Below are 19,055 nucleotides of genomic sequence, written 5' to 3'. Positions count from 1 at the left end.
TATAAATGATTTGTGCTATCTGTTTTTTTTTAGCCATCCCGTGCAAAGCTTGGAAAGGAACTTGAGCAGTGTGAGGAAGATGAAATTGCACCACTCCTTGTATGTACAAACAAAATAATGGGAAGTTATATCATAATTTTCTTAAAGTGGTTGTAAACATATATGAAATATGAACAAAGTATATCCCTATATAGTGTGTACTCATCTCAATTAAGAGGACTAAGTGTCATTTCTGTCTGCTGCTCTACTCCTCTGCTATCAGCATGAATCACTTCTGACACCAAGAGAAAAATGGTGACAGGAGAGGGATCTCCAGCACATGGCTTGTGATTAACAGCCTCAGCTCTGTTCCTGTGTGCTGTTTGAGGAGGTGTATCCATTCCTACCAATCAGGGCTCAGAGCTCTTCTGAATGAGGTTACAGTGTGTAACTTCATCTCTCTGCTCCCTGTTTTCTAACAGCCCAGACAAGTGTTATACATTCTGGACTTTGAACGGATGCAGAGAAGAGAATGTGTAGATAAACAAGTACAACTTAAGTAGCAGAATTTGCTTAATCTCTGTGTATCACCTGAGGCCATTTACTTCACTGGGTATATGTGAGGGTTTACAACCACTTTAAGTATTGTCAATATTACTTTCAATAATGCTAAAAGCAACAACATATATCAATAGATATATACTGTATACTGTATATAATTATTGAAGGATTAAACTTCCCCTTTCTCTCCTATTATTAGAAAAAAGAGTTACCAGGGCCCCAAAAGTTTGAAATTTATGAATTCCGCTTCTCTGATTTTGACTGCACTGAAATTGATCTTGTGAAGTGTGGAATCCAAATGTATTATGAACTTGGAGTGGTAAAAAAGTTTCAAATACCCCCAGAGGTAAGTTCTAGTAATGATCCAAACTGCCCTGGATACAAATACCCATTTCCTGGGCTAATAGGAAAGGGGGTACCATACACAGCATGGGGGTTGGCACTGCCCTAAGGAACATGTACCAAAAATAAATAAATAAAAAAATAAATAAAAGTTTCTTGCACCCATGATCAGTGATTTTTTTTTTAGCATTGGCATTTACAAAGGAAAGAAGAGTTTTAAATTGCTTTCTCCTGGCTTCCTTTTTAGAAAAGAACAGACCCTAAGAGTCGGTTGTATATCATGGAGAATCTTTGGAGGGGTCTGTGTGTTTTTTTTTTTCTCTTTTAAAAGAAGCTAGCTATGAAGTTTTATTTGCCGGCAATTAAATTTTTTTTCTTTGTAAGTATGTAAGTTTTGCTTTAGCACATCCTACAGCAAAATGCATAGCAAACCCTTAGAGTCTGGAATAAATTTTAAGTGGATACCTCATGCAAAAAAAATCCCCAAATCCAATGTTTGTGAGGTCTTCTAGAAATTCATACCAGACTCTTGGGGTCTGGTATGGATTTTAAGATAGACTCTATGCAAAAAAAATGATGTGGGGTTCCACTAAAAATCCATAACAGACCCTTAGTCTGAGCATGCAGCCTGGCTGGCCAGAAACAAGGGCAGGAGATCATGTGCCCCTCCTCCTGAACCATACCATGCCACATGCCCTTTAGATGGGGGGGGGGGTGGCTTGGATCTCATCCCCATAACCCTTGCCTAGTTGTTGTTGGGGTCTTTGGGTGGGGGCTTATCAGAATCTGGAGGCCCTTTTAATAATAACGGGGCTCCCAGATACCGGCTTCCCCACACGTGAATGACCACTCATTCACAAAAGAAGGTGTCACCTAGAAATAAAGGCCGTTTAAAAAAACCCAAAAAAGTCCCTTGTAAATCCATCATCAATCATGATGCCTGCTGACTCACCGAAACCCCACCCTGCCCCCAAGGACCCACTTTAAACAAAGACGAATTGCAGCTCCTTGAGTTATATAATGGAAGGGGAGGAAATAGTGGTGACATCATTGTCCAAATATAGCCATTCGCTCAACATACAGACGAACACTGAACTCATCCCTTATAAGTTCTCTATCATTAACTTTGGCAAGTCTTCAAAGTACATTTAACTTGTATAGATTTAAAAAAACGCAAAATAGAAAAAGCTGGATTTAAACCTACATTGCTAGAAATCTTGTCATGTCTGCTCACTTCCAGAATCAGTACAGAATATACCTGTTTTAGGAAGATTCCTTCAAGCTTTTGCATGGGGCAGGGGTGCTCAACCTCTTGAAGAGCGAGGGCAACTTGAGTGATTTGGTAACCAGTTGCAGGCCACAATGAAATGAAATGGTTCATATTAAAATGGTTCAGATTAAAATGTTTTAATTTTGAATAGCAAAATTAACATTTTCCTCCTGCAGCTGCTAAATGCCGGTGGGTTCCTGTATATGCTTCTCCTGCTGATACTCCTGTCCAAGTTTAAAACAGAATGTTACAGGGAGGCCGCACGGGCCCCCTGGAGCATGAGACAAGGTCACCATTGTGACCCCTGACACTATACCATTGTTTGGGGGGGGTGGTTAAAAACATGTCTCAACTATGGAGTTTTACTTCCCCCCAAACCACAACTGTAAATAATCCCTTACTGTCCTGAGCCCCCTAAGGGGCTGCTTTCACACTGAAGCGCCACGGCTTTTCTGCAGTTTAGCAGCACTTTGCCATACACTTATGTGGGTGTTGTGCACTTTCTGAAAGCTTACCAAAACTCCTGCAATCAGGAGTTTTGCTGTGCTTTCGAAAAGTGCATCAAAGACATAGGATATAATAGGATATAACTAAAGGATATCTAATAGGCTATGATAGAAGTCTATGGCTCAGTGCAGCTAACCCACAGGTGTACTGCTTTGCATCTGTGGATCAGTGTGAAAACAGCATAATAGTTGTTAACCCTTTTATAGGTGATAATAGGCCCATTTGTTGTTTGGTACACTGACCTTTTTTTCCTATTCCAGCCTCTGAAGCACTGCTCTCAAGGCTGCTAGAAAGGGCCCAGGCAAAATGCATTTGGTATCACTGCCTGGGACAGGAGCTGGTACTACAGAGGGAACATTGGCTTATGAGGCTCCTGCTCCCTCTGTGGCTGCCTGCTTCCTCTGCTGCCAGCGTGTTGCACTCTGATGCTTTGGGATGGCAGGTTTGCAAGCCCAGATTGCCATCAATGGGTTACCGATCCCGGGTATCGAGGTCGAAGGCCATATCAAAGGTCTCAGAGTGCGACAGGTTGTTCACACCCCTGGCATAGGGCATAAATATTTTTTTTTAAGAGATTATCATCTTTTTAGTAACATTTTAGATGATCAGCTGTTCATGTTATCTCCTGATACAGTTTTATACTAAAGTGCTGTGTTAAAAAGATTTGCCTCTTCTGCAAATAAAATGAAAAATACATGTAAAAATTAATAAATCTTTAAAAATCATGAAAACAGTCCACCACCCTTACCATGTATGTTTTGAAGATAAAGTCATTTTTTTTTTAACTTGAGGACTTAACCACTTCCCGTCCAGCCCATGTATATAAACGGCCAGACGGGAGCAGTGCAGGAGCGGGTTGCCATTCATAAACGGTGCCCGCATTTACAGCCTGTGCATGCTCCCTGGGAGTGTGTGGCACCGCAATCCGTTGCCCACTGTATCCGGTGTCCTCTGTGTGAGGTCCCGATCATGTGATCACTGATTGGCCAATCAGTGATCACATGAATAGTATTAAGCAAGATGTCACTTCCTGACACCATTGCTTACTGTGTGAAATCTGTGAATGATCACAGAGGTCACATGGTACAAGGCTATTCACAACAGCCTTGTACCATGTGACAAGCTGTGACCAATCACAGCTCTCACAGTATTTCTCAATGGCTGCAGGATTTCAGTCAGCCAGAAGGAGAAATTATTGCTTTTACAGCCTTTATGGGTGTAAAAGCAATCAGTGTAAAATAAAAAAAAAATCTTCATCACCCCCCACAAGTAGTACAGTGTCACTATAGTGACACTGTACTGCTAGGGTGACAGTATGTTAAAAACAAAAACATAAATAATAATATAAAAATAAAAATGTAAAATACATTTTTGGAAAAATTATAATTTTGGGGTATAAACTAATTTGGGTTATTTTTTTTTCACTAAAAAGATAACTGAATAAATTGTGGCCAATATTTATGAAGAAAAATTATTTATTTGCAAAATTTTATAAGAAAAACACTTTTTTTCAAAGTTTTTGGACTTTTTCATTTATATAGCAAAAAAAAATAGAAATCCCAGTGGTGAATAAATACCACCAAAATAAAGTTTTATCTGTCTCAAAAAAAAGCTAAAAAATTCATATGGGTACAGTGTTGCATGGCCAACCAATTGTCATTCAAAGCGTGACAGCACTGATAGCTGAAAATTGGCCTGGGCAGGAAGGGGGTGAAAATGTCCAGACTTTAAGTGGTTAAAGCTGATACAAAACATAAGTATTTTTAGTGTTATTATCAGTACCTTCTTCTAAGTGACAGATAGATGGGCCTATAGTGCTAAAGACTGGCAAAACCCGATACAAAAGACAATGCGATTGATTTCCAATAATTATGCTGACTGAACAATACATGCAGGTAATACAGAAATGTCAGGGGGGCCCTGCTTTTATCCCAGGGCTGGCATTCTCTCTAAAACATGATTACATTTATAAGCAATGACTGTACATAGAGGAAGTACTTTTCAGGTTTGATAAGTGAACTGGCTATAAAGTTGTGTCCTTCTTATTGTTCTTCATGTCATTATTTGTTCTGACCTTTACCATTCCCTTTAATTTTCTCAGGCACTGGTAAGGTTTATGTATGCAATGAAGAAAGGATACAGGAAGGTTACTTATCACAACTGGCGCCATGGATTCAATGTTGCCCAAACTATGTTCACCCTCTTGATGGTATGTACTAATCAAGTATAAGTCTTTTATGTGTTCAGTAGAAAATCCTTCATGATATCACCTTTCCCAACAAAGAATAAAAAGTTGTAATGACAGATGGGATTTCTTCCATGCTAACACTAGCTGATTAATGAAAAATGAAAAACCTATACATTCTAGACAGTCGTAAACTCTGCAATTTCCACCTCTTTTTAAGGATGAGCATAAATGGGCAGAAGTCTCACTGCCCATGTGTGGTGGTGTGACTTTTGGTCATCCTTGTGATGATTCAGAATCCACGGGGACCCATAGTTTTTCTTTAAACTTGTTTTATGCTGCATGAGTGGTGAAAGTCCTTTTTTTCCTTTTGGAATACTAAACTTTTAGTCTCAAGGCTATTTGCCAATAGCTGATAAATGAAAAACCTATGCATTCTAGACAGTCGTAAACTCCGCAATTTCCACCTCTTTTTGAGGATGAGTATAAATGGGCAGAAGTCTTACTGAGGGTTGCTGTGACTTTTGGTCATCCTCTTGATGATTCAGAATCCACGGGGACCCATAGTTTTTCTTTAAACTTGTTTTATGCTGCATGAGTGGTGAAAGTCCTTTTTTCCTTTTGGAATACTAAACTTTTAGTCTCAAGGCTATCTGCCAGTAAATCTCAACATGATTTTCCAATACATTTCATTGTGTTAATCACTTCTAGCACGTAAAACCATCTGTTGCCACGTCTCTGTTTTGTTTTATTGTCACAAGCAATTCTTCAATTTGTAGCATTCTCTGGTTTATTCAGGTCAATCTTTAAAAATTATGAAGAAAGTCCACCTCCTTTACCACATATATGTTTTGAAGGTAAAGTCATTTTAAGGATGAGTATAAATGGGCAGAAGTCTCACTGAGGGTTGGTGTGACTTTTGGTCCTCCTTTTGATGATTCAGAATCCACGGGGGCCTCCTTTTGTGGCCACCTAAATAACAATGATAATATGTGGCTCAGGCAAGATCTAGGGATGAATGTGGGCCAAAGGTGGATCAAGTATAGATGGGAGAAACACAAACATTAGGGGAGGCATAATGATTTTCCAACAGTCTATAAAATTACATAAAATGTCCTTTTATGCCCTAGAAAATTATTGTTACTGTCCACCTGGGAGCTTTGTTGCATTGTCAATAATATGAAATAAACCAACAAGGAGGTTGGGTAGTCCCCATAATAGCAAAAGCAGGTGTACAGACCTATGGACACAAGGGTAGAGATCTTATCAACAAAGTCCCCAAGAAATATAAGGTGAGATAGCTCTGTAGCATCTACAAAAAAGGAAAATATAAATTCTTATATTTGGTGAGCTATGGTTGTGTTAGTGTAGTTATGAAATAGTAACAGTACTTTACTATAACCTGTACTCTAACACCACAGAATTCAAATGTGTGAAATCGGAAAGCAACACAACTTTTTTTTTTTTTAGCTTTGAATAGGGTTAGAAGGGTTAAAATATCTGTCGACATTTTTTTTCTATTCCATTTTGGAGATTTGTTTCTTACTTCCTTTCTGTATGCAAAATGTACAGGAAGCACAGGAAGTAAATAAAAATCTCCTAACTTCCTATAAATTGGACAGATGTCAGACATTAGGGGTAAAGCAATAAAAATCGAATATTTTGGTAAAGCAGAAGCAAATGCAATATGTTTGCCCACACCTGCGCACTCCGGATCGCTTGGTACTTTTGTACCATGCGATACGTTTACAGTGTGTTTTAAAAAGTAGTGCATGCATTACTTTTGGTGTGGTGCAAAACAACTTTAGCCCATTCAAAATGAATAGGCTTGAAATTGCACTGCACAGAGCCTCATGTGAATTGCACAGAAATGCATAGCCCATTCCTGTGCGATTCAGCTCCAGGCACGGTGTGTACTGGCCCTGCATATTTTTAAATTATTTACTGCATTTCTTATATCTGGTATGTTCTCTAGATATATATATATATATATATATATATATACATATACACAATATTTCATATTATAAAGGCATATATAAGGTAAATATAATTTACATAAAAATTAATTATCTATATACACACATATGTTGATGAACCTAATCTTTTTTTCAGACTGGGAAACTGAAACGTTATTACACAGATCTAGAAGCCATGGCTATGGTGACTGCTGGATTTTGCCATGATATAGACCACAGAGGAACAAATAATCTTTACCAAATGAAGTATGCAGTTTTATTTTCTAATGTAAAAAATGTAAATACTGTATATAGAATAGTTTGTCATTTGCCTTAAACCCCATATGTTCAGGTTGCCTAAATGCAATTATTTTCCCTTAATCATTAAAGGATCAATAATTGTGAATATTGAACAATCACATACTTGAAGTACCTGTAAGTTTAACATTAACAGGAGAAAAACTGCTGCAGGTACCTGAATCAGCCTGAATCACCCACTTCTTTTGGCCTGTTGTGCATTCCTGTTTGCTAGTGAGGCTGTCCATCCTACTGATGATCGAATGGGAATATGTTGGCCAAGAGAGTTTGGGAAGCTGCTGCAGGTATACATACATCTATGTGCCAGTAGTTCATACTTACAGCAGTTTGCCATGCTTTTCCACAGTGACAGAGTGCCTGTAAATCCCAAAGCATGTTTTTGGGCAATGACCACTGTTTAACTTTATTCATTGGGGATTAGAGAAAAAATTACAAACAAATGGTACTTTTAAGGTGCCATGTAATACATCCATATCTCAGTACAAATGTATGTTATTGACAGAATTGACAACATACATATGCAGGGCTGCTGATAAGGCAGTACAGCTGGCCCTCCTATACTGGGCCTGGGCCCCATCAGTTCAAAAGGGGGGCCTAGGCATTGCTGAGCTGGAGGGCCAGCTGCACTGCCTTATTGTACACATAAATCCTCCTGTGCCTCCCCCTGCAGCGCTGCCAGCTTCTCCTCCTTTTTCTCCCTCCAGCTACGCTGCAGGAGGATCGGTTCTAGTATATGTCCCCTTGCTGTCTGGGCCCCACTGTTTGCCTATTTCACCCACAGCACTGCCAGCTTCCCTCCTCTCCTCTCCACCCCTGAAACTACTGCAGTCACACAGGGGGATGTTTCAGGATGGAGAACAGCCCCTTCCTTTCCTGAATGAACACAATGTCCATGCATCACTGAAGCATAGTAAACTGTGGTTACTATGCTTCAGTTTGTGAATGAACAGGAAGCCTCAGAGTGCTTCCTATTCATTCATCTGTGCAGCTGAGGCTGCATAGAAAAGGACTGATGAATCTATGTCCTCAATCCCATTCTCAGTCTCAAATGTGAGACATCAGGGCTCTGTTTGATCCCTAATGATTTACCAAAGCCCCCCAACATGCCAGTTTAAAAAATGTAAAATAAATAAAAAAAAAACGAAAAACATTCGAATGTGAATGAACCCCAAGACCTCATTCACACACAGAGCTTTAGTATGACTTTTGTTGTGTTTGTGTCCACTAATAATGATTTTAGTGTATTTTTTGTGAAAATTTTAAATTTTTTCTTGGGGGTGCGGTGCCTGCCAGGTTGGCTGTGCAAGGTGTGATTTCTAACAGCAGCCCTGTATATAAGTAATTAAAGTGATACTAAAGTCTTGTTTTTTTTGTTTTGTTTTTTTAATAATAAACATGTCATATTACCTGCTGTGTGCAGTGGTTTTGCACAGAGCAGTCTGGATCCTCCTCTTCTCGGGTCTCCCGCTAGCACTCCTGAGCAGCTGCACTCCCAAGCCACTGCTTTTTGTGTCCATTCACACACACAGCTGTGGCTCGGCCCCACCCCCTCCCTCTCCTGATTGGCTCATTGGCAGTGATTGCCTCAGCCAATCAGGAGTGAGAGTCCCTGGAGAACCAAGGCTCCCATGGACATCGCTGGAAGGAGAGGGGGTTCAGGTAAGTGTTGGAAGAGCTGCAACACACAGAAGGTTTTTTACCTTTTACCTTATGCCTGAAGGTAAAAAACCTTGCGCCTTTAGAACCACTTTAAGATATATTCATGACAATACCAGGATGGTGATATTGTATGGTGACATCTTTTTTTATACATTCTAATAAAGAAGTGTTTTTGTTATACAGTGTATTATACATATAACAAAAACACTTCTTTGTTTTCTATGACAACTTAGAAGTCCCAGATGTTTGCAGAGATATTTTCTATTTCTTTATTTATTCATCCCCTCAAGCTTTGCTGACCTTTTTGCCATTTCCAAAATAATTAATTTCTTATTGTAAAGTATTTGCTATCTTTCAGAATTTCTTAAACAAATGTATGTACTGGTATTTTTGCTAGGATTGACAAAGCCCTCCAGAGGATTTACCCCCCTTCCTGACCAGGCCATTTTTTGCGATAAGGCGCTGCGTCAATTTAATTGACAATTGCGCAGTCATGCAATACTGTGCATAAATTAAATTTGAGTCAATTTTTTTCCCACAAATAGAGCTTTCTTTTGGTGGTATTTGATCACCTCTGCCTTTTTTAATTTTTGGGTTATTAAAAAGGCCGACAATTTTGAAAAATTTTTTTTTTTTTACAGTTAGCTATAAAACATATCCAATAAAAAATTTGAACAATAAAATGTCCTCATAAATGTAGGCCAAAATGTATTCTGCTACATGTCTTTATTAAAAAAAACCCCAATAAGTGTATATTAATTGGTTTACTTGAAAGTTATAGCATCTACAAATGGAGGTATGCATACTGGAATTTATTTTTTTTTTATATTGGTAATGGCGGCGATCAGTGATTTGTAGCGGAACTGTGGGACTGCGGCGGGCATTCTGACACTGGGTGGGAACTAACTGCTACACCTCATCAACACCCTCTCCACCTGTCCTCGCCGGCTCTTCACTTTCAAATCCCTGCTCTCTCCCCCCCCCACCTCCACTCAGTACCTCACTCACCGCCCACGAGATTGCCAATCATTTCCAAAACAAGATTGACGCAATCCGTAAGGACATTGTCAATTCACAATCTACCTCTCCACCTAGCCTCCCTCCCTCCATCACCCCCTCAACTCTCCCCTCCTCCGACCTTGCAACCGCACTGCCCCCCACCATACCCAACGCCCCGCACACTATAACCTCCCCAACATTCCGCTCTTTCAGCCCTGCTACCACTGAGGAGATCACTAAGGTCTTCACTGAAGCCAGCCTCAACACTTGCCCCCTGCACCCTATCCCCTCACAACTCCTCCGGTCACCCCCCTCCACCATCATTCGATCCCTCACCCACATCTTCAATCTCTCCCTCTCTACTGGCGCATTCCCCTCCCCCCTAAAGCATGCACACATCACCCCCATACTCAAAAAACCCTCCCTTGACCCCACAGACCTAAACAACCTTAGACCCATCTCCCTGCTGCCATTCACTTCCAAGCTCCTTGAGCGCTTAGACTACAATCGCCTAAGTGCCCACCTCACTGATAACAACCTCCTTGATCCACTACAGTCTGGCTTCCGTCCCCTACACTCCACCGAAACCGCCCTACTTAAAATCACTAACGACCTGCTAACCCGCCAAAGCTAATGGCCACTACTCAGTTCTCCTGCTCCTCGACCTCTCTGCGGCCTTCGACCCAGTCGACCACCCCCTCCTCCTTACTAAGCTGCACTCCTTTGGCATCAGGGATGCTGCTCTCTCCTGGTTCTCCTCCTACCTGCCCCAGCACTCCTTCAGCATTACCTATAACGCTGCCACCTCCCCCTCTCTCCCCCTCTCTGTCGGTGTCCCCCAAGGCTCTGTCCTCAGACCCCTCCTCTTCTCTATCTACACCTCCTCCCTTGGCAAATTGATACATTCCCACGGCTTCAACTATCACCTCTATGCCGACGACACACACAAATTTACCTCTCCACCCCTCAACTCACCCCCTCACTCTCCGCCTGCATCGCCCACCTCCTGAACGACATATCAGACTGGATGTCGCTCCATTTCCTCACGTTAAACCTGTCCAAAACCGAACTCCTAGTTTTCTCCCCAGCCCACGCCCCCCCCATCCTCTCTATCACGACTAGCAACGCCACCATCAATCCCACCCCACACGCCAAAGTCCCGGGTGTTACCCTGGACTCAAACCTTTCCTTCCAACCTCATGTCCAATCACTATCAAAGTCATGCAGGCTCCACCTTCGCATCATCTCCAAGATACGTATGTTCCTCACCCCTGACACTACTAAACAACTCGTACACTCCCTCATTATCTCATGCCTGGACTACTGCAACTCCCTTCTCACTGGCCTACCCAAACAAATGCTATCCCCACTCCAGTCTATCCTGAACTCAGCGGCTAGACTCATCCACCTCACCGGCTCCACTTCTGCCACCCACCTCTGCCAATCCCTTCACTGGCTCCCGATTGCCCAACGCATTAAATTCAAACTGCTAACTCTGACATACAAAGCCATTCATAACGCTGCTTCAAACTACCTAACCGACCTGATACCCAAATACCACCCTACCCGTGCCCTTTGTTCCTCACAGGACCTCCTACTTTCCAGCTCCCTAGTCTCCTCCTCCCACACCCGATTGCAGGACTTCTCCAGGACTTCCCCCATCCTCTGGAACTCCCTACCCCAATCCATCAGACTGTCACCTACCCTCCTCACCTTCAGGCGCACCCTAAAAACCCATCTCTTCAGGGAAGCCTACCCCACCCTCACCTAACAACCGATCTCCTCCTCTCCTCCTACCAGTCCATCCCCCAGAGCTACTTCCTCCTGTACCACTATCCCCTCCCTCCTAGATTGTAAGCTCAAAAGAGTAGGGCCCTCGAACCCCTCGTGTATTGTTTTGTACTGTTTTGTCTCATGTTCTGTCCCCCTCGCTAATGTACAGCGCTAAGCAAACCCTTTGGCGCTATATAAACACTGTATAATAATAATAATAATAATACTGACATCCCCAGTGACACTAAGACCCCATGTACACGGGACACTTCTGAACGATGGAAACTGACTGCTGGAAAACTTAGATTAAAAAAACATCTGTTTAGCCGCGTTTGCATACCGTGCCGTGTTTATGTGCATTTATGTGCGTTTATGAGCTTTGCGTTTAGAAGCGTTTTTTTAGGATAACCTCAGGAGACCTTCCAAAATGCCCAGTAAAAAATTAACTATTTCTTACATTTTGAGAGAAATAGAGAGAGCAGTATTTGTTGAGATTAGCTGTCTTTTTTTTTTTCTTGTGGTGTTTGGATGTGTTCCAGCTCATTTCTATGCAGAAATTATTGCAGCAGTGTCTAACATATTTTTTTTCATGCAAAACCTCAAAATATGGTGTGCCAGGTCCATTTGAGTACCAGGAAAACACATTGCATGCATTTTTCATGATTAAAAAAGGTTCTGGACAGCATCTGGAAATGGAAGAGTTAAAAAAAAAATTAAAATGCAAACGCCTATAAACGCGGTTAGCTGCATTTACACTCATTCTGCGTTTGAAACGCTGATAAAATCTACTGCTGAACGCAATTTTTCTACATTCAAAAAAATGACTGTAAACTCAACTGCCTGTAAATGACTGTAAACGCTGATGTGTACATGGATACATAGGAAAACATTAGGGTGAGATCAGGGGCTGCTGAAAAAACGCTGAACAGCTCCTAAACGTGAGTTTATAAGCTGCAGTGTACATGAACCCTAATACAGTGATAAAAAGCACTAACACTGTACTAATAATACTAGACAGGAAGGGGTTAACATCTGGGGCGATCAAAAGGTTAACTGTGTGCTGTGTGCGTTTACATTGTGTGCTGTTTTACTTGGGAAACATGCTGCTTTGTATCTCTCTTCTGTGCGTGGAGATGCAAAGCAGCATGTTCCTGCTGACAGGAGAGAGTCCTGTGCTGTTTACACACAGATCTCTCCCGTCAGCTTTGCCGGCGATCACCGAGTGCATATTGACATTCCCAGCTACAAATAGCAGCGCTGGTAGGGCGGTGCACGCGCCTCCTACCCAGGAATGCAGACCATGTTTATATACGTGACTTTCCGCAGCCGTTCCACCCTGTAGCAGTACTTCTGCTATAGGGCGGATGGCACTGCTTGCATAAATACTGTACATGAATATAAACATCTGAGAAGTAGAATTGGGTTGTTCTCATCCTTTAATCGGGGAGCCAGAACAGAGACATAGAATGATAATGTTTTAACAACTTTCCAGCATAGTCATTTGTTTGGACAGGGAATTTCCTCATTTAAGGTAAAGGTATATGCTTGGGCTTATAATTTAAAGGAAAATCGCCATGATGAGATTGTGAAAAAATCAATCCTGATATCCAGAATATGGTGAAAAAATGTACTACAAATGCAAATTTCATACTTTTGCAGGATGATTTTTTAAATGAAAAACCAAGACCCATATGTTGCCACACACAAATATAGAAAACATTTTGGCTTTTTAGTTTTTTTTTTTTTGCTTGTTTGGTTTTTTTTGCTAGTTTCCTTTGTACATGGAGATAACCAATATTAACAGGAAGGAGAGTAGCAGCATTTTGATAGCTCCAAAAAAGAAGTCCACAATGACGAAGAAAGAAAAATTATAGAATTGTCAGCACAGATTTATTTTTTTATGGAACATTTAACCTCTCACCAAAATATTTCATCACTGGAAACTTTTTTACAGAACTTTGCAACTAACGACTACATGATTTTTAAGCCCCTCAAAATGAATCTGACATGGTGATTTTATTCCAAGAACAACTTAATCTTCAATTTATTCCTAATCTGCCGTAGTCCCAAATCATGCTGCTCACATTGTAAATGAATGTGGCACTGGTAGTGGCAATTAAAGGCTTTCCCTAAATCTTAGGAAGTTATGGCTTTGTGAAGTCAAATCCTTGACTACAAATGTCATTCTTTTTATTTCCATTATTATACTGTATAGGCACAAAGATATACAGCATGACTGGTTTACATTTTACACACCTCCATTCTATGATTTGCATACATCAAATTAATCACAATAGAAAATCTTGTAGAGAGTTTATAGCACATTGTAGCTAAAACTACATGTTTTGTAGACCCTCAATCCAAAAAGATGACTCCTGAAAGCTGATCTGTGTAAACCTGAGCAAAGAAAAATAAAGTTTATGCCCTTAAAGCGGCGTTCTGCCCAAAACTGGAAGCTCAACTTGTTTTCCTCCTCTCCCTCTCCACTGCCATATTTTGCACCTTTTAGGGAGGAGTGGGTACCTGCTTTTGACAGGTACCCGATCCCACTTCTGGCTCAGTTCACCGTGGTGAAGTGAGCCGGATGTTTGGCCCCCTCCTTCCTCCTGCAGTCTCCTGGGAAACTTCATAGGTCCCAGAAGACTGCTGGACCAATCAGGATGTGCAGCGTGACTCGCACATGAGCAGTGGGTACCCAGCTGTGCAGCCGCAAGCTGTCATAGCCTGGTGCCCACAGATGAGATGTCGGCGCTGTGGAGAGAAGGAGAGAAGGGGCGGTGTGGGTGAGTACATCGCAGGACCCTGGGACAGGTAAGTGTGTGTTCATTAAAAGTCAGCAGCTACAAAAACGGCTGGAACTCTGCTTTAACTATTTTCTTGCTTTGCAAAAAAAATAAAAACTAAACCAAAATAAAACAAAAAAATACATTGTATGTAACTTGCTGCCACCACTTCTCATTTCTTTGCTCTGATTTTCACAGATCAGTCAGAGGATTTGTCAGAAATCTGACATCTTTTACAATCAGGTCATGTAAGGGTTACTCTTTGAATTTTTTTTTGTTCATATCTATGTGCATGTCTACACATATACTTGAATAGCTAAACTCACTTTATCACTTTTTCAATTTAGATCTCAACACCCCTTAGCAAAATTGCATGGATCATCAATTTTGGAGAGACATCACTTGGAGTTTGGAAAATTTCTATTGGCAGATGAGGTAACTAAAATGAACAATATATACTGCTGCAGTGAGAGCCATACAGTGGATTGGTTACAGTTATTGCCCCTCCTGCTGCACCAATCACCCTCCCTGTGCATCATCCTCTTCCCTCTGTTGCCCAGGTCTGTGCCTTCCTCCCATAGCGCTGTCCACTTTACTCCTCTCCCACCACTTGCTTCAGGCACACAGGAGAAAAGATTCCAGTTCCTTCCTTGACTGAATGAACACAGTGAGTGATCGGTAACAGTGTTTACTATGCTTCAGCTTGTGAATGAACAGGAGCCTCCGTACAGAGTGCATTCTGTTCATTCACTGTTCACTGCAGCTGAGGCTGCAGAGAAAGAGATTGAGGCATTTATATACTCAGTCCCTTTCTCTGTCTCAAAAGTGAGACATCAAGGGTCTGTTTAGACCCCTGATATTTCACCAAAGCAACACCCAACAATTTTCTGAAAAAGAAAATAAAAAATACTAAAAAGTAATTTAGAAATGGTACAAACATTTTTTTAAAAATAATTAAAAATTGTAAAAATATTTTACAAATTAGGAGCTTATTCTCACGGGTTCCCTGACCACACTGGAGCAACCTATTACTCTGTACAAACACAGCTGCAGGTCCTAATTTAACAGGTGAGCAGTTGAGGGTGAGTGTCGGGGGCCATACACCTACATCCACATGCCTGTCAAATTAGCTGTTTTTGTAAAGCTGCTGCATCCCAATAGCATAACATATCCTGTCTGCACACTGCTCCCACTACGTACAAAAAAATCAGTGATTCACACTGTACAGGCCACAATGCCCATGTGAATGAACCCCAATACCTCATTCATGCACAAAGCCTTATCTGTTAACTCAATAATGTTTTATCTTTAAGATTTAGCAGGAATTTTGTGAGTTACCAATTTGTGTTGTCCACTAATGATTTCAGTGTATTTTTAACAAAAATATTGTTTTGATAGTTTGGGTACTGAAGGGGCTTTCAGGTAGGCTATACAGGGCTCAGTGATTTCTAACAGCAGCCCTGCTAGTACTGATCATGAAAACATTCCTAAAGCATCATAACTAAAATAGTAATTCATGTTAGCTTGTAAAGGCACATTAATATGTGCCAGACTCATGCACCTTATTAACCGTTCCGTATCTGCCACCCCTCTCTGCCAATCCCTCCACTGGCTTCCCATTGCCCAACGGATAAAATTCAAAACATTAACAATAACATATAAAGCCATTTATAACTCTGCCCCAAAATACATCACCAATTTTTCTAAAATATCACTCAAACCCTACTCTCCGCTCGCACAACCTCCTGCTCTCTAGCTCCCTTGTCTCCTCCCATACTAGTATCCAAGACTTCTCCAGAGCCTCCTCCATCCTCTGGAACCCTCTACTCCAATTTATCAGACTATCACCTACTCTGCTCACTTTTAGGTGATCTCTGAAAACCTATCTCTTCAGGGAAGCCTATCCTGCCGTCAGCTAATAATGGAATCTTCTATTCCTGCTACCAGTCCATCCCCCACAGTTACTACCTTTTGTATCACTAGCCCCTCCCTCTTAGATTGTAAGCTCCAAGGAGAAGGGCCCTCCTATCCCTCTTGTATTGAACTGTATTGTTGCTGTATTGTCTCCCATTATATTGTAAAGCGCAGAGCAAACTGTTGGCACTATATAAATCCTGTATAATAATAATAATAATAAATATAGAAGCATGTACAAAAAAGTGTGCACAATTCTACAAATACACATAGCCTTTTATACAATAGGTATTGTACTTGGATCCTGCATTACTTTGGTAAACTACACTTGTATTGTAAATGCTGCAATTCTGTATATTATGATCAAAAATACACCTTAAACCTTGAAAAAAACAGATATCTGAAAGCCAATTATTTTCAAAGAAATTTTACGTGTTTTGCAGTCTATGAACATTTTCCAGAATCTAAACAGAAGACAACATGAACATGTTATTCATCTGATGGATATTGCTATCATAGCCACAGATTTGGCTTTATATTTCAAGTGAGTTTACAAAAACGTTATATGGAATTAAATCCACAAAGTTTCTTTTAATGCTTTCCTTATGTACAAACCACAGTCATTATACGGAGGTTTACAAAAGAATCATGAACTTCAGCTATATTATATAGCACTTTACTTTATAAGCACAAATCTTTTTAGTCTGTTATAATCTACGGTCCTTACCACACTTATGCTACATTGGAGACTGAAACTCTGGACTCAAAACGTGAGTGCTAACCACTCAGCAACCATGCTTCCATGTTACATTCCCTTTAATTCAAAATTGATAAACAATACAACAGAGTGAATGGGACCCTTTATTTATTTCTGTGTCTGCTAAGAGTTATGTATGGCCAAATTTTTTAGGGTACTTTTTTGGGTACTTTTGAACAGAATAGGGATGGGTTAAAATCCTTTGTCCTTTTTGCTGTCTGTATCCTATTGGGGAGATTTTCCTTTGCATTCTTCTCCCAGAGATACAACAGATGGAGAAAAGCATTACATAGCGAGGAGAATGGTCATTTTAGACAGGGATAGGTATCCTCGTTGGAATACTTGCCCTCATCTCTTCTTCTATTGACAACTCAAAGATTTTGGATTACATTCTGTCCTATTCTATCCAAAACTAAAAAAAGCAATTTGGCTATACATCCACATAACTTTGCATCAGCTACAAATATTTTTTACAAAATTTCTTCATTCCTGTTATTATATATAACTTGTATTGGATAGGGGAGATGTTGTTAAGTGAGCATTTATTTTTGTCACGTATGTCTTCTTAGAAAGAGAACAATGTTCCAGAAGATTGTTGATCAGTCAAAGACTTACGAAGAGCAAGACAAATGGGTGGAATACTTATCACTTGAAACAACAAGAAAAGAAATTATTATGTAGGTATTCTATCATCTATTCTGGGAGAGGGCATGGTGGGCCACACTGCATTGCTTCCTCTTGGTGCAGGTTCAAGCTCACAAACTTTCTACTAAGCCATCTGAATGAAGCTACAGTAGCTGGCTGTTGAAATTGTTTTAGGTATTGCTCTAAGCTTATCAATAAAATTAATAGGGTGTGAATTGGTGTGAAAAAGACCACAACATCTCACTGCAGTCAAATCCCATGGGATGACATAATATTGTCAGAACTACTATGGGCACACTACGACCGCACAAAACAGCAGCTTGTAGCAAAACATTGTACCAAGTATATTTGACAGAAACGTAATGTATGGAAAATACTTGTGTGTGCTTTCATATATACATACAGTGAGGAACAGAAGTATTTGAACACCCTGCGATTTTGCAAGTTCTCCCAATTAGAAATCATGGAGGGGTCTGAAATTCACGTTGTAGGTGCATAAGAATTTATTTTTCTTGCACTGCTGAACATAAGTATTTGAACACCTGAGAAACCGCAAGAATTCTGGGTCTCAAAGACCTGTTACTGTGCCTTTAAAAAGTCCACCTCTACTCCACTCATTAATTTAACTTAGTAGCACCTGTCTGAGCTCTTTAAAGACACCTGCCCACCCCACAGTCAGTCAGATGCCAGCTACTACCATGGGCAAGACCAAAGAGCTATCAAAAGACACCAGAGACAAAATTGTGGACCTCCACAAGGCTGGAAAGGGCTACGGGGCAATTGCCAAGCAGATTGGTGAAAATAGATCAACTGTTGGAGCAATTGTTAGAAAATGGAACAGGCTAAAGACGACTGTCAGACTCCCTCGGACTGGGGCTCCATGCAAGATCTCACCTCGTGGGGTATCACTGATGGTAAGAAAGGTGAGGAATCAGCCCAGAACTACAGGGGAGGAGCTGGTCAATGACATGAAGAGAGCTGGGACCACAGTTTCAAAGGTCACTGTCGGTAGAACACTACGCCGTCATGGTTTCAAATCATGCATTGCACGGAAGGTTCCCCTGCTCAAGTCATCACATGTCCAGGCCCTTCTGAAGTTTGCCAACGACCATCTGGATGATCCAGAGGAGGCATGGGAGAAAGTCATGTGGTCAGATGAGACCAAAGTAGAACTTTTTGGTCTAAACTTCACTCGTCGTGTTTGGAGGAAAAAGAAGGATGAGTTGCATCCCAAGAACACCATCCCTACTGCGAAGCATGGGGGTGGTAACAGCATGCTTTGGGTGTGCTTTTCTGTGAAGGGGACAGGACGACTGCACTGTATTAAGGAGAGGATAAATGGGGCCATTTATTGTGAGATTTTGAGCAACAACCTCCTTCCCTCAGTCAGAGCATTGAAGATGGG

At 40.9% G+C, this 19,055-nt stretch overlaps 1 protein-coding gene across 1 annotated transcript in view; it reads left to right on the top strand.

The window, feature by feature from the left end:
- PDE6B (phosphodiesterase 6B) overlaps positions 1 to 19,055 on the top strand; it is a 96,323-nt gene that overhangs the window by 55,807 nt on the left and 21,461 nt on the right. The window contains exons 11-17 of the mRNA XM_089670125.1: positions 34 to 99; positions 740 to 886; positions 4,761 to 4,868; positions 6,960 to 7,069; positions 14,682 to 14,769; positions 16,692 to 16,792; positions 17,575 to 17,682. Coding sequence (XP_089526251.1) covers positions 34 to 99; positions 740 to 886; positions 4,761 to 4,868; positions 6,960 to 7,069; positions 14,682 to 14,769; positions 16,692 to 16,792; positions 17,575 to 17,682 — 728 coding nt within the window. The remainder of the gene's footprint in view (positions 1 to 33; positions 100 to 739; positions 887 to 4,760; positions 4,869 to 6,959; positions 7,070 to 14,681; positions 14,770 to 16,691; positions 16,793 to 17,574; positions 17,683 to 19,055) is intronic.

Source organism: Staurois parvus, unplaced genomic scaffold, assembly GCF_062004578.1.
Source record: "Staurois parvus isolate SC_StPar_1 unplaced genomic scaffold, SC_StPar_1.0 ptg000086l, whole genome shotgun sequence".
In the NCBI taxonomy this organism is placed as follows: Eukaryota; Metazoa; Chordata; class Amphibia; order Anura; family Ranidae; genus Staurois; species Staurois parvus.
Note: the sequence above shows the minus strand (reverse complement) of the source record. Positions and strands in the feature narration are given on the sequence as shown.